The 14582-nt window shown below is 48.7% G+C and overlaps 1 protein-coding gene across 1 annotated transcript; it reads left to right on the top strand.

The window, feature by feature from the left end:
- Positions 1-5528: 5528 nt before the first annotated feature.
- On the top strand, positions 5529-5939 carry LOC127307915 (uncharacterized). Its single transcript, XM_051341410.1, has one exon. The coding sequence runs from the start codon at positions 5529-5531 to the stop codon at positions 5937-5939; it is 411 nt and encodes a 136-aa protein (XP_051197370.1).
- Positions 5940-14582: the final 8643 nt, after the last annotated feature.

Genomic DNA, 14582 nt, shown 5'->3' with positions numbered 1-14582 from the left:
CTATAAAGTCATTCATGATTTTTACTTGGAAACTGTCAAAGGAATTCGAAAGATATCAATTCCCAAGTCTTGGCATGGACTCGTTACTGTTAGATGACTATATTCTTGAAAGACAATGAATGGAGAGTAAGTGTTTTGATAGCCTTGATCGGTTGATGTGGGCGTAATTAAGATACTTCATTGCTTATACCTCTTTAGACATGAATGCTCATACTTAATTTGATGATAATAAACTTCTAGTGTTCCTTGGCAAACTGAGAGTTAACTATTTAAGCTAGAGTGATTGTTTTTACAACTAGCTATTCATACTTATAATCTTTATTGTGATTGTCTCGAGTTACCAATGCTTGTATCATATTCTTGGCACTTCTCTAACTATGCTAAGCTTTCAAATGGAAGAAGTGCTGGACTCATAAGGCTACCACTTGTAAGTGACTTTGCTTTCTCGTTGTTTTGGTTTAAACGCCAAGTTCCTTATGATTCTTTGTTTCTTGCTCGACGACAATCAAGTTTAAGCTTGGGGAAGTTGATGGCTGTGAAATACGCCATATTTTCTCGCGTTTAAACCCCTAGCTAAGTCAAGAAATTGACTAAGTTTACCTCTCAACTTGCCACTAATGCCTAATCAATGCAAAGATGTACAATCTCTTCTATTTTTGGATGTTGTGCAGGATATCACGTCATAATGGCAAATGGACCTGCAATTACTGAAGAAAATCGTGTCAGGAGCATGGCAAAGTTGACTACGCTCGGAAAGGCGGTTCCAGGGGCTGTAATTGGACCGTCCGCCCGTACCACCCACGGCTGCGTTCCCGAGGTCAAACACTATAAAAGTCGTGAAGCGACCGACGCTAAAAGGAGAGCCATTCGTCACCAAATAGAGCTGCCATCCACCTGATCCATCTGCAATACACCGAAGGAGATCCATCCCCATAGTTCATCCATTCCATCCTCCATCTCCTCCATAGCTGTTGTGGGTATACTTTATGGGTATATCAACGACATAGTCCAGATCCGGTAAGCCCGGGTGGCCCACAGATGGTGATGTGGCATGTGGCCCATCGGGCGGCCCAGTTGCTGTTGATAGAAGATGGATGAAGTCCATCCCAGGAACAGGAGCCGGATCTGATCCGACCTATGCAGTAGTCGGATCCGTGGAGGCCCATGAAGTATCCAGATCCAATACGGTGTATAAGGAAAGGTGGATCCTTGACGTGCACGCCAATGTAATTTTCCGTAGTTAGGCATCTTGTATTCCGGCTAGGACTCTCCGTGTAAACCCTAGATCCGGGCGCCTATATAAGCCGGATCCAGGGAGCCCTTAGGGGAGAGGTCAAGATCGATAGAGACAACCACAACTCATTGTAACAACGTGTAAGCGCTCAGATAATTCCAGACAAGTAGCAGTAGGCCCTGTCCTCGAGCAGGTGTTCCGAAGCTGGGTAAATCGCGTACCACCGTCCCGAGGACTCTCCGCCCAATGGCCCCTACTTCTTCTCCCCCTCGTGAGGATCCCTCCTCTGGGGTACCATCGAATAGGCAACGATAGTTGGTGCCCACCGTGGGGCCAGCGGCGTCTGGAGGTCGGAACCGGGAGGGTTCCGCCATGGGAAGCTACGACAAATCCATCGCGGTGGGGTGTGTCCTTTACGCCAGAAATTTTCCGATCGTCCCTCAGGACGAGTGCTGGATTCCAGCTAAAACCGACCCCGTCAAGCTCTCCATCATCCCAATCGGCGGCATTCACATCTTCATCGGCGAGACCATCGATTCCGATGGAAACGCCCTGGTAAGTCACGCTGACGCAACCGCTGCTGAGCGGGACGCAGTCGCGAAGATCCGATCTGAGACGCAGGAACTTCCCAAGGAAGATTCTGCCTTAGATCTGGAAATTTCAAAACCCACCCAATCCGCCCCTGAGCAGGAAATTACGGTGGAAGACCAATGCAGATCCGCCTGGGTCTCCCAGGTGTTAGAGAAGCAAAGGTGCCACTTCGTGCACTTCCTCGCACATGTTGCAGGAACCGCCCCTCCACAGGATGGTGCCGGGCCCATGCAGGTTGAAGCTACCGGAGATAGCGATGCCTCGGATCAGCAGGAGGCTACCAGAGACAGTGTCGCTATGGATCAGCAAGAGGATGCCAAAGATAAAGAAGAGTCAATCCTTGGCAACTTAAGCCCAACTTCCGACGATGAGTCATCCATGAACACAGAGGAATACAACCGTGCTATGAAGGAGCTGGAAGATGAGGAGAAAGCTGAGGTAGAGTCCGTCCCGCCAAAGGAGTTCCTTGCAACCATAATCGGGCTGGAGCAGGAAGTTGACGACGAAGCTCCTCCGACTGATGCCAGACTTCCAGGCCCATCCAATTCAGAGACTCCGCCCTCGCGGCCACGTCGTCGTGTTGCGCCGGATCCGGAAGAAGAACGTCTCCTCGAGCACGGGGAAAATCTGTCTGCAGAAGATCTCGTCGAACAAGCAGGCATAGGTGCTATTGCACACTCGGAGATCCTCAACAAGCCGATAACTCCGGACGATGCCGCAGATCCGGAGGCTCTAGAAGCCAAGAGGTAGGAAATGCTGGCTACTACCAAAAGATTTACAAACACCGCAATGGCAATGCTGGAGGAAAGGCAAGAGGCACAAGGAGTGATGGAGAATTTCCTCAAAAGAGAGCGTGAAGCTATAGACTCCCCGGAGAAGGCCAAAAAACTCCGAAAGCAGTGGGAATCCATGATAGGCGACGCCCACAAGGAAGCAGGCAGGATCCGACGGGAAGCCATTGGCCCCCGGAAGATTAATTTTGCGACCCCCACCGATCAACAGCCGCTCACAACTCCAAAGGATAATATGAAGAAGGCTGATGAGCTTTTGGCCAAGAAGATGAGGAAATCGACATCAACCACCTCCGCACACTCGTAGCTTCAGCAATGAAGCAACAGAGTAAGGCAGACACTTCGCGCAGGTTGGAATCCAACCCGGAACTATGCGTATCCACCGTGCAGAAGGACGCCTCCGGAAGGGAACATCGTGATGATGAATCGCGCACCGGATCCACGGAGCGCAGAAGGAGAACCAGGGAACATCCAAATCTGATCCCCGTACCCTCGAAAACACCTCCGACAGACCCAAAGAAGGGAAAGGATCCGATGTACACTGGCAAGGACAAATACCGGAACCCGTCACCTCAGCCCCGGAACTCGCGTCCTCCTCCGCCACCTCATCGCCGTAGTCCAGTCGGAAACACCAGACCCCATGGGCCTGGTGGAATTAATATCCGCGACAACGTGGTACCTCAGAGGAATCGGAACACGGAGCGCACGCCGGGGCCTCGTCGGAGCCGGAACGAAGAACGCGAGCCTGAGCCCCGCAAAAGCCGGAACGAAGGAGGCGACCGCCATTATGGAGAAGGTAGCCACCGAAGCCAGAGTCAGCAGCTAGAAGGGTGCGGAGAATCCGAAGGCGGAAGCAAAAGGTCCCACCGGCCCCCTCGCAGATCTCCCTCCCCACCACCTAGTGGAGGAGGTGGAGGCGGAGGCGGAGGCCGGAGATCTCGCTCCCGTTCAAAATCTCCTCGCAATGGCCCGCGCGATGCACGGGAACGTCTCAACGAATACAGATCTGAATACATTGGCCCAAAATGCTTTGGCAGGATGATCCGAGAGGAACCAACGCCGAAAGGCTTGAACCTTAAGCTACCCGGAAATCTGAAGCACTACGATGGCAGTGAAAGGCCCGATACCTGGATCGAGGACTACTTCAATGCAGTCAGCTTTGCCGGAGGGAACCAGAAAATAGCCTGCCGGATGCTTCAGTTGTACCTTATTGGTCCAGCCCGTACCTGGCTCAGCGACCTCGAGGAAAACTCCATCTTTTGCTGGTTTGACCTGAAGATCGCCTTCGAGAAACACTTCAGGGGCACCTACAAGAGGCCTGCCACAACAAGCGACCTGCAGGCATGTATCCAGAAGAAGGGTGAAACCTCACGGAATTTTCTCACTCGGTGGTTAGCAACCAGAAACGAGTGCGAGAACGTGGATAACCGCACAGCTATGCACGCCTTCATAGGTGGCTTGCAGAGGGGAGGACTGCTCCGGCATAAACTCACTTGCCTAATCAATGAGAACAAACTGACCTTGGACGACATGATCACCATCGCCAGCAATCATACTGCCGCTGATGACGATGCAGGTGGAGAGCTCGCAGCCACAGCCATACCCTTGCACCAGCAAAAGAAGAACTGTGATAATGGCGGCAGCAGCAACAGCAACAAGTGGAAGAACCCCTCCGACGACCAGAAGAGCGGCGGATCCGACATGGTCGCCATGACGTTCCAGCGCGGAGGTCAAGGAGGCGGAAGAGGCCGTGGCCGTGGTGGCGGAGCCGGCAGGGGACAGCAGCGCGCTGATGAGGTCACCGTTGCCGGAACCCGCGCTCCCCAGACTTACGAAGAGTACAGGGATATGCCATGTTTAGCCCATATTGATCCGGCTACTGGCAAGTCCTCCCACACCAATCGCAACTACAAGTGGGTCAATGATCTCAAAACTGACCCGGAAGCAGGATACAAGCGTGCCCGGAAACACCGCCCGCACGGCAAAGGAGGCAAGGGCAAGAACAAGGAGAAGGACGAGGACAGTTCCGAGGCGATGGATGAGGATGATGCTTCGCCGGATCCCAAAGAGGCTTCCGCAGCTAACAAATCCAACCCCTTCGTCAAAAAGAGTGCTGATACATACCACACCTTCCTCAGAACCCCAATGGTCCGGGCCAAGAAATCGGCCCTCCGGATCCTGAACGCCACAGTTTCGGTTGTTCCGCAGTACGTCAAGTGGTAGGAAAAACCCTGCACCTTCGACAGGGCCTGTATTTACTTAATAACTGTTGTTGCTTGCGGCTGTGAGGACAATGGTTGGGCCATTAGGCTCTTGTCACCTCTGGCTTTAGGGGCAAGGGTATTTACGGATGTGCTACCCACAAATCTCTTATCTCTATTTTATTTGTTACACATATGAGCTATATTTATATATGTATGCATAGCTGCTGGTGAAACCTTAACCCTAGCCTATTTACATCATTGAACACAACCCCCTTAAAAGTAAACTAGATAGGTCCGGTAAACTGAAGATAAAATACACTAGCAAAGTCTTGTAGACGTTTCCTTCATACACCATTTAGCAGTGCTTCCCAAGGTTCGATTAAACCTAGGTCTTCTAGGGAAAAAGCTTACCATACTACAATCTATAATCCGGATTGGAGGTATCACGTACGCTCCACCGCAAACCCTCGCCACCTCGCCTGACCTTCCCACCGACGCCGTTCACCCGCTCCCGCCACCGCCGCTACCTTCGTCCCCATCGCGCTCCCACCCTGCACGTGAGGTGTTCTGCCATTTGCCAAGGCGATGGACTCGGACGACGAGGACGTCATGGCCGCGCTCGTGGATGAGGAGCTCGCTGTCGCGGCTGCGACCAGGGATGCCGCTGGAGACGATGAGCATCTGGCGATCCTCGTCTCCCTCTAGGCCATGATCGCCGAGGAGGACAAGCCACTCATTGGTGGCTCTGCGCCAGGGCACCGCAAGAGCAAGCCAAGGCAGAGGATGGATGGCTACTGCATGCTCAACGCCGACTACTTCACCGACGATCCGCTGCACGACGATACCGTATTCCGCCATCATTTTTGGATGAGTAGGAAACTCTTTCTGAAGATAGTCGAGAATTTGAGGGAGATCAACTACTTCAAATTGAAGAGAGACTCCGTTGACGAGCTTGGTTTCTCGACAATTCAGAAATGCACAGTGGCTCTTCGGATGCTTGCCTATGGAATTGCAGGTGATACACAGGATGACTATCGGATCATGGCAGAGTCCATGGCCATTGATTGCATTTATAGATTCTGCAGGGCAATTGTGGCGGTGTTTGGAGAGACCTATTGATAGCTCCAAATTTTGATGTTTTTTACTACGGATTTTCCATCACCTATCTATTGGTTTCATTGGGTTTTCATTGGATTTTGAGTTTCAACTAACGCTAATATCGCAATCCAGGCGAAACCTTGCTTTTAAATTATGTGTTAGTGAATCTCAAGAACTCATAAACATGAACTTGTTTGCTAGTGAATCGGCGACCCCCGAGTGACACGGCCGATATCAAAGAGGATTTAGCAATACTTGAGGAATCACAAGGAACCACCAAGCTTATAGCTTTACTCTAGTTTAACCACATTAATAGATGCGCTGACCATGGCTTTGGCAATAGGCAGAAGAATTATTGGAGGAAGATGAAATCTACCAAGAGGAATCTTTCTCTCTTATGGGTTGCTTGCCTTCTCAGATATAAATAAGAAGAATCATATTCACTTATCACGTTTATTCCACCAGGCACATTGTAACATCCCCAGGTTTCAACAATAAATAATAGAGAGAGAGTTTTCAAAGACTCAAAATTTTCAACAAACAAAAACTTTTTCTATGCATATAGTGTCACATCTAGTTTCAGGCATAGTGTGCTTTTCTATTGTGCAATTGCCATGATGAGTGTTGATGTGTTGATCACTTGCTCTTAAACCCTAACCCATGATCATAGCTCCTCAATTGGAGAGAAATAAAAGAAACCCAAAATTGGCCAAATACCCTCACATACACATGATGCCAATTTTTCAAATCATCACCAAAGGCCACCATTGCTTGATCTATGGGTTGTAAAACCCTTCTATATCAAAAACAAACACAAATGCATCAAAGAAACCAGAATCAAATCAAAGAAAATTTCAAAACCAACATACATATGATAATGGTCATGTGACCACTTTTTAACATCTTCACTACTTTGCCCCCCTGGTTTTAACTTTTCTTAAACCAAACTTGGTCAACCCTTGCCACCTCATCCAAGACCATGTCAAAGTGAACAACTTTGATGTTGACCACCAAAGCTGACTTTGACCAGGTTGACCAGTGCAGAGTTGACAAGGAGTGACATTGAAACAAAGTGAAGATGACCACATTTTTGAAAACTTGCAAACCAACACCAAAATGAACACCACCACCACCATTCTATCACTTTATTTATATGTTTGAGATTCACCAAAAAGATTTTCAAAATTCAAAGAAAAAGTTCATTCGGGCATTATGTCGAACACATGGCAGGCAACCTTTCTGATTTGCCCTACACCTCTTTGTCCAGCAGATTTTGGGCTAAACCCCTTTCGATTTGTGATGATGAGCATCCCCTGCACCCCCTGCATCAAGCCTCGTCCTTGCTGGTGCTGCTTAAAGTGGAGAGAGAGCTCCTCTCTCACCATGTCGGCCACCCTCTCTCACTTTCTCTCTAGCCTCACTCTCTCAGCAAGACCTTGTCCTGGAGCATCTGGAGAGCACAAGGACTCTGACCCTGCACGGCCCTGGCTCGCGCAAGCACAGCATTGGCCAGGCGAAGCGCGCCCAGCACCATGCCAGGGCATGCCAGGCCACGCGGTGAGCACGCTCTGGACATTTCAGAGCATCGTTCGTCCAGTTGCCTCCGTCCTCCCCCTGCAACCCTACCACTGCATCACGCACCCCCTCGACACCCTCTAGCTGCTAGACATCCTCCAGAGCACGCGCATGCACCATCGCCGTCGTCCTCGTCGACTTTTGGCCGCGCACGCCGTGGCAGACATTGCATGCGCTCGAGCCATCCTGTCACGCTTTGGCCGCGCCAGCTACTCCTTGAGCATCGCCAGGATGCGGCCTGCGCATAGCCGTCCTCGTCTTGCCCTTTCGCTCACCGGAGACGCCGCGCCATGCTCGACCCCCTCCGGCACCCGCGGCACCACCTCCCCTCTATAAATAGAGCGATCCCGAGCACGAACTCTTCACACTCACCGCTTCTCCTCCCATCCTTGCCTCTCCTCGACCAACTAAGTAGCCACCACCTCGCCGGAGTAGCTCCAATTTGAAGCCGAAGGCCGCCGGAGCCCTGAGATCCTCACCGCCGATTGACGCTTCCCCACGCCTCGCCGACGGTACCAGGAGCTTCCCCATCCACGCCAATGTCGCCGCGCACCTCGCCCTTGCCCGCGGGAACGCCGGTAGGCCCTCCGACCCCCTAAGCTAATGAACCTCTTATTCCATTACTTAGTGATTTTAAATCATTACCATGTTTTTTTAAATTGAATGAGGTGTAGCACCTCATTTAAATTATACTCCCATCTAATAGATATGAAATGTTGACCTTGGTCAACTTATATTTCATACCTGATTATTATTTGGGGAGATTAAATCTTAATAGGATTTAATGAGAGGAAATTATTTTCTCTAAAGATCTAAATAGCAAACCAAAGTAATAAGGATAATGAGAGGAAATTATTTTTCTCTTAGATAAGACCAACCCCAGTAATTCACCATGCCATGAATGATGTGAGGTTAAAATAAGTGTGTGTGAACCTTTGGTGTGTTTAGCCTAGCATATAAGTTTGGTGTGGTGATTGTATACCCCTTATTCGTGTATAGACGCTAGTACCGAGGAAGGTCAAGAGGAGGAAGTCTACTCTCAGGAGGAGGAGGAAAACTTTGACAACTGCCCTGCTCAAGGCAAGCTAATCTTCTTGCAAGTGCAAAGCTCTCATGAGCAAGGCACCACTCCACTGTTACCCTATGTTTAATATTCCCATCCCAAGTTTTACATTGCAAGCTTTTACTTGGTTTATTTAAAGCCTACTTTTATAGTTAACTTTGGTCTAAGTATAGAGTAGAGCAAGCGTATCAAACTTAGCCTAAGAAGCTTATGAGTTAAGTAGCACTCATCAAAACTAGTTGCTAGTGCTAACAAATAAAAGTGGCTACCCTAGATGGGAACATGTGACTTGTTTTTGAAATTGGAAACCTTGGATTGATGAGCCATTCCATTGAATGATTTTTGAAGGTGAATATGACTTAGAGAAGATGGTGATTTTTGATCAAAACTGATATTGGGTTTGGATGCGATACCTTTCCAAGTATACAAGTACCCCCACAATACCTGATTATGGGTAGGGCTTAACTGGAAATTTGTGTGTCTTAGTATGGGTTCCCTCTAAACAAGCATCATGGGGGTTATGCCGAGGCGGCCTCTGTTAAAAGTGGAATGGTGTGAAAATGAGGTGAATGTACGACCCAAGCCCTGTGCAGTTCCCGGGTTGACGGTTTGTTTCCACCGGGAGGCCAAGCTCATGGGAAAGGTGCCTATACTAGGGTGTATAAGTAAAAGGTTAAGGTTGATGATCCGCGTACTGAGTTATGATGATTCGGGGTCCTCCTCGATGGATGCAATCAAAAGTTGTGGCACAAGATTACAACCTCTGCAGAGGATTAAACCTATTCGAATAGCCGTGTCCGCGGTTACGGACGATTGGAAAGGCCATACTGTTCCATTGTCAGAACTTTTGTCTTGAAAAGAGTGGTTGAATTGAAAGGTGATTTGACTTGAATCATAATGATTTGTGGGAATGACACTAATGTTCCCACTGGAGTTAGTCTAGCAAATGAAGAGTCTTTACTAAAAGTTTATTGAACTAAAACTTGGCTTTATGCAAATAAACCTAGAGCTTAGCACCCCTTACTACAATTGTTGAGTTATTACATTAGTATTAGTTTGCGAGTACTTTAAAGTACTCATGGCTGTGTCCCTGGCTATTCAAATGCCAGAATATGAAGAGGAGCAACAGTATCAGGATGACGGACAACAGGACGTCTACGATAACTAGGATCGTCTTCTAACGTCAAGCGTTGCCTGTGGAATAGCTAGTCCACTACTACTTCGCTTCCGCTACGTATTTGTGTGTTGAACAATCTATTTGTGTAATATGGGATCATGTGATCCATTGTTGTAAGACAAGTATGTGTTGTAATAAATGATGACTCTATGCTACTTAACTATTATGTCTCGCAAAAACAATCTTCCTGGGATTGCGATGTATGATATAATGGGCATCTGGACTTAAAAAGCCGGGTGTTGACAAGTTGGTATCAGAGCCATTGTTTGACCTTAGGAGACCCTAGTTAGAATGGACATTTGAAAAACTTAGTTTCAAATTCAATAAAAGGAATAGTTACGAAAACATAGTCACACTCTTACTTTTGAGATCTTCTTCAAAACCTTAAATTCATGCTCTTCCTTAGGAATGAATTAAAAATTTGAACACTTGCATGTCTCTAACTTACTCATCTAATTCCTCGACAGATGGAGACGTTCACCCAGACTGAGTTCTACCAGCTCGGGAATGGTGGGGACCTGATCTTCGAGAGGGATCTCTTTGCCCTGTCGGAGTTTCTTGGACGCCCACCCCCAGAGTTCTTCGGGGGTCAGGTCAACGACCAGCCCGGAGAACAACTGCAGTGGGTCATCATGGCCGACCTCCGCGGGAAGCTCACGTTCCCCAGGACTAAGAGGATCCAGTTCTCCTTCAGGGAGAACAACTGGGCTGACGGACTCGCTCGTGGTCTGCAGGAGGCGCTCGCACGTCTGTGTGGGCAGAATGCGATGGCCATCCAGGAGGAACGCTTTGCTCACTACGCAAGGCACAACTCCCTTGGAGTACCCATGAACCTGCCGTCTCACCCCCAGCTGAGGCACCATGTGGACCACCTCGACTTCATGCTGAACGACACTCAAACGGAGCTGGACAACTCCCGCGCATACGCCAACCACACCCACATTCAGCTGGCTCACCAGGCCGATATCATCAAGGTCATCACCAAGGAGCGCAGGACTCTTCGCCGCCTGAACGTGAAGAAGGACTACACCATCTCTCGCCTCCGAGCCAAGATAGCCTCACTGAAGGAGACTATCGAAGCCCAGGCTGAACAACTCCAGGATCTGGAGGGAGAAGGCGAAGGAGAAGACATCCAGGGAGATGGATACTCCTATGTAAGCAATGACAATGACTATGAAGAAGACGACGACGAAGTCCTGGCCTTCCACCCCTATGAGGATGGCCATGAGCACCTGGAAGCCGGGATGTATAACACTTTCCCGATCAACGTTGATGGAGAGTAGTCTCACATAAGCACTCGAGTAGCATGATTTGTACCAGTCCCTTGTATCGCAGAATGGTGAAAGGGTTCTTCAAACCCTCCGGTGTGTTAGTTTGTAATCTGTGCTACTTGAATGAATAAGATGGTGTTTAATTTCATCATGTCAAAAAACTCAAGTTTAAACTTTGTGAACTTTTACCCAAAATAAGCCATAGAAGTTTCCCTCTCATCTCATGATCTATATCCATGTTCAGATGGCACCCCCAACTCGCAGCACCAATCCGGATGCAATGATGCAGATGTTGCAAATGATGATGGCTGATAGAGAGGCTAAAAGAGCTGAAAGGCAAGCCAATATCGCCGCACTGCAACAAATTGCTCAGGGCAACCAAGGCCATGGAAACCACGATCACCCGGGATCCAAACTGAAGAACTTCCAGAACACTAACCCACCAGTGTTTAGTAAGACGGAAGAGCCCCTTGATGCGGATGACTGGCTCCAAACCATGGAGAACAATCTTGAGGTTGCCGGAGTCGAAGACAATGAGAAGGTGCTGTTTGCCACCCACTATTTGGCAGGACCTGCACGAGCCTGGTGGACAAGTGCCCGTGCATTGAATGCGGGGCAAATGATGACTTGGGAAGATTTCAAGCTCAAGTTCAGCAAGTATCATGTGCCCCCGGGTCTGATCAAGAAGATGAGGGACGAGTTCAGGGAACTCAAGCAAGGAAGACTGACCGTGGTAGAATACCGCTACAGATTCCTCACTCTGTCAAGGTACGCCCCGGATGAGACGGATACCACCGAGAAGCGGAAGGAGAGATTCCTTAACGGACTGCACGATGAGATGCAGACCGTGCTGGTCAACATTCCTTTTGCTGACCTTGAAGCCCTGGTTGACTCGGCCATCCAGATGGAGGGAAAACTCAACCAAGCCAACGAGAACCGCAAGCGCCGCATGATGCACCAGAGTGGACCCAGCAATACCCCCAGGTTTCGCCCCAGCTCAGACGGAGGGTTTGCCCCAAGAAACAACAAGCCCCCGATGCAGATGTCACGTCCGGGTTATCAGAACCGGGGTGGAGGAAACGCCAGGCCAGGAGGCCACTACAACAACAGCAACTACAACAACTTCAACCGCGCTCCGCCCAGAGCCCCCAACCACAACAACAACAATTCCAACACTGCTCCGAGGACTGGGAGCAACGCTGTTCCTATCACCCCCAAGGACAAGTCCACCATCACTTGTTACGAGTGTGGAGTGTTGGGGCACTACTCCAATGAATGCCCCAAAAGACACGCCAAGACTGCCTCCAACACCTCTGCACCTGCTCAGCAGCAACGCCGTGTCGCCAACGGCAAGAAGTTCACCCCCAACAACCCGAACAACCACAGCGGCCGCCTCTTTCACATGAGTGCGGACGAAGCCCAGGAAGCCCCAGATGTCGTACTGGGTATGTTCTCTGTTAACTCAATACCTGCAAGAGTGCTGTTTGATTCAGGAGCATCGCATTCGTTTGTTACGGAAGATTTTGCATGCACTAGTAAGATTCAACCCATCAGTTTGAAGCATATCATGATAGTTCAAATACCTGGTTCAACAACTAAAGCTAGAAAAATTTGCAAAGATGTGCCTATCAGAATACAGGAAATAGATTTTTATGCAAATTTGATTGTTCTGGGAACAAAAGGTTTGGAAGTAGTACTGGGTATGGACTGGATGTCGAAACATCATGGACTGATTGATTGTGCCAAGAAGGCCATCACCATGACAAGTAGCACCGGAGTGTTAGTGGAGCATGTGTCTGAAAGACTGCCCAGACAGTTTACCTGCAACCAGAGTTTAGCCAAACCCACATTGGATCAGATCAGGGTAGTTTGTCGATACCCTGATGTGTTTCCTGATGATCTACCCGGTATGACCCCAGATAGGGATATCGAGTTTATCATTGAGTTAATCCCTGGAACAGGACCTATAGCCCAGAGAGCCTATAGTATGAACCCGGCAGAGTTAGTGGAACTGAAGAAGCAACTGGATGATATGTTGTTCAAAGGTCTGATTCAACCAAGTGCGTCGCCTTGGAGATCCCCAGTTTTGTTCGTGGACAAGAAGGATGGTGCCACTCGTTTATGTACGGATTACCGTAAGCTTAACGATGTCACCATCAAGAACAAGTACCCCTTGCCAAAAATAGAAGATCTGTTTGATCAGTTGACCGGTGCCAAAGTGTTCTCTAAGATTGATCTTAGGACTGGTTACCACCAACTGAAGATTCGTGCCACCGATATCCCCAAAACTGCCTTTACCACCAGATATGGATTGTATGAGTACAATGTCATGTCATTTGGATTGACCAATGCCCCCGCTTACTTCATGAATCTCATGAATAAGATCTTTATGAACTTCCTGGATAAATTTGTCGTTGTCTTCATCGACGACATTCTTATCTACTCCAAATCCGAAGAAGAACATGAGCATCATTTGGAAGTTGTCCTAGATACCCTTCGGGAGCATCAGTTGTACGCCAAGTTCAGCAAATGTGAGTTTTGGTTGAGGGAAGTAGGATTCCTGGGACATATCTTGTCTGCAGGAGGAATTGCCGTTGACCCCTCAAAAATCAAGACCGTTGAGGAATGGAACGCCCCAACCACCCAGACTGAAGTCCGTGCGTTTCTCGGATTGGCAGGATATTACCGCCGGTTTGTTGAAGGATTCTCGAGCATCGCAAGACCAATGACTCAGTTGCTGAAGAAGGACAAGAAGTTTGACTGGACAGATAAATGTGAAGAGAGTTTCCAACAACTCAAGAGTAGATTGACCTCAGCCCCAATATTGATCATGCCGGACATCACCAAGCCATTTGATGTGTACTGTGACGCCTCCAAGATTGGTCTTGGATGTGTGTTGATGCAAGAAGGCAAAGTGATATCATACCTGTCGAGACAACTAAAGCAGCACGAATAGAATTACCCAACCCATGACTTAGAGCTAGCAGCCGTGGTTTTAGCCCTGAAAGTATGGCGTCATTACCTCATGGGTAATCGATGCGAGATCTATTCGGATCATAAGAGCTTGAAGTATATCTTCACTCAGAAGGAGCTGAATATGAGGCAGCGCAGATGGATAGAGTTAATCAAGGATTATGATATGGAAATTCACTACCACCCCGGCAAGGCCAATGTGGTAGCGGATGCCCTGAGTAGACTGCCGTGTCAGTTGAACTCCATGATCGCAAAAGAGCAACCTAGTTTGCATCAAGAATTTGAGCAGTTTAGACTGGAGCTAGTTAGTGAAGGATTCCTAGCCAGCATAGAGCTCCAGCCCACCTTGTTTAGTCAGATCAAAGAAGCCCAGAAAGGAAACGCCAGCATTGATGGGATCAAGAGCCGAATAGCTGTGGGAAAGGCACCTGGATTCACCGAAGATGAAGAAGGAGTGCTATGGTACAACGGACGTCTATGTGTGCCGTCAGATTCAGAGTTGAAGCAAGTTATCCTGAAAGAAGCCCACGAGACCCTTTACTCCATCCATCCCGGAGGAACCAAGATGTACCAAGATTTGAAAGAACAATTTTGGTGGCATGGAA

Source organism: Lolium perenne, chromosome 1, assembly GCF_019359855.2.
Source record: "Lolium perenne isolate Kyuss_39 chromosome 1, Kyuss_2.0, whole genome shotgun sequence".
In the NCBI taxonomy this organism is placed as follows: Eukaryota; Viridiplantae; Streptophyta; class Magnoliopsida; order Poales; family Poaceae; genus Lolium; species Lolium perenne.
The sequence above is the reverse complement of the archived record's forward strand: the minus strand, read 5'-3'. Positions and strand labels throughout refer to the sequence as shown.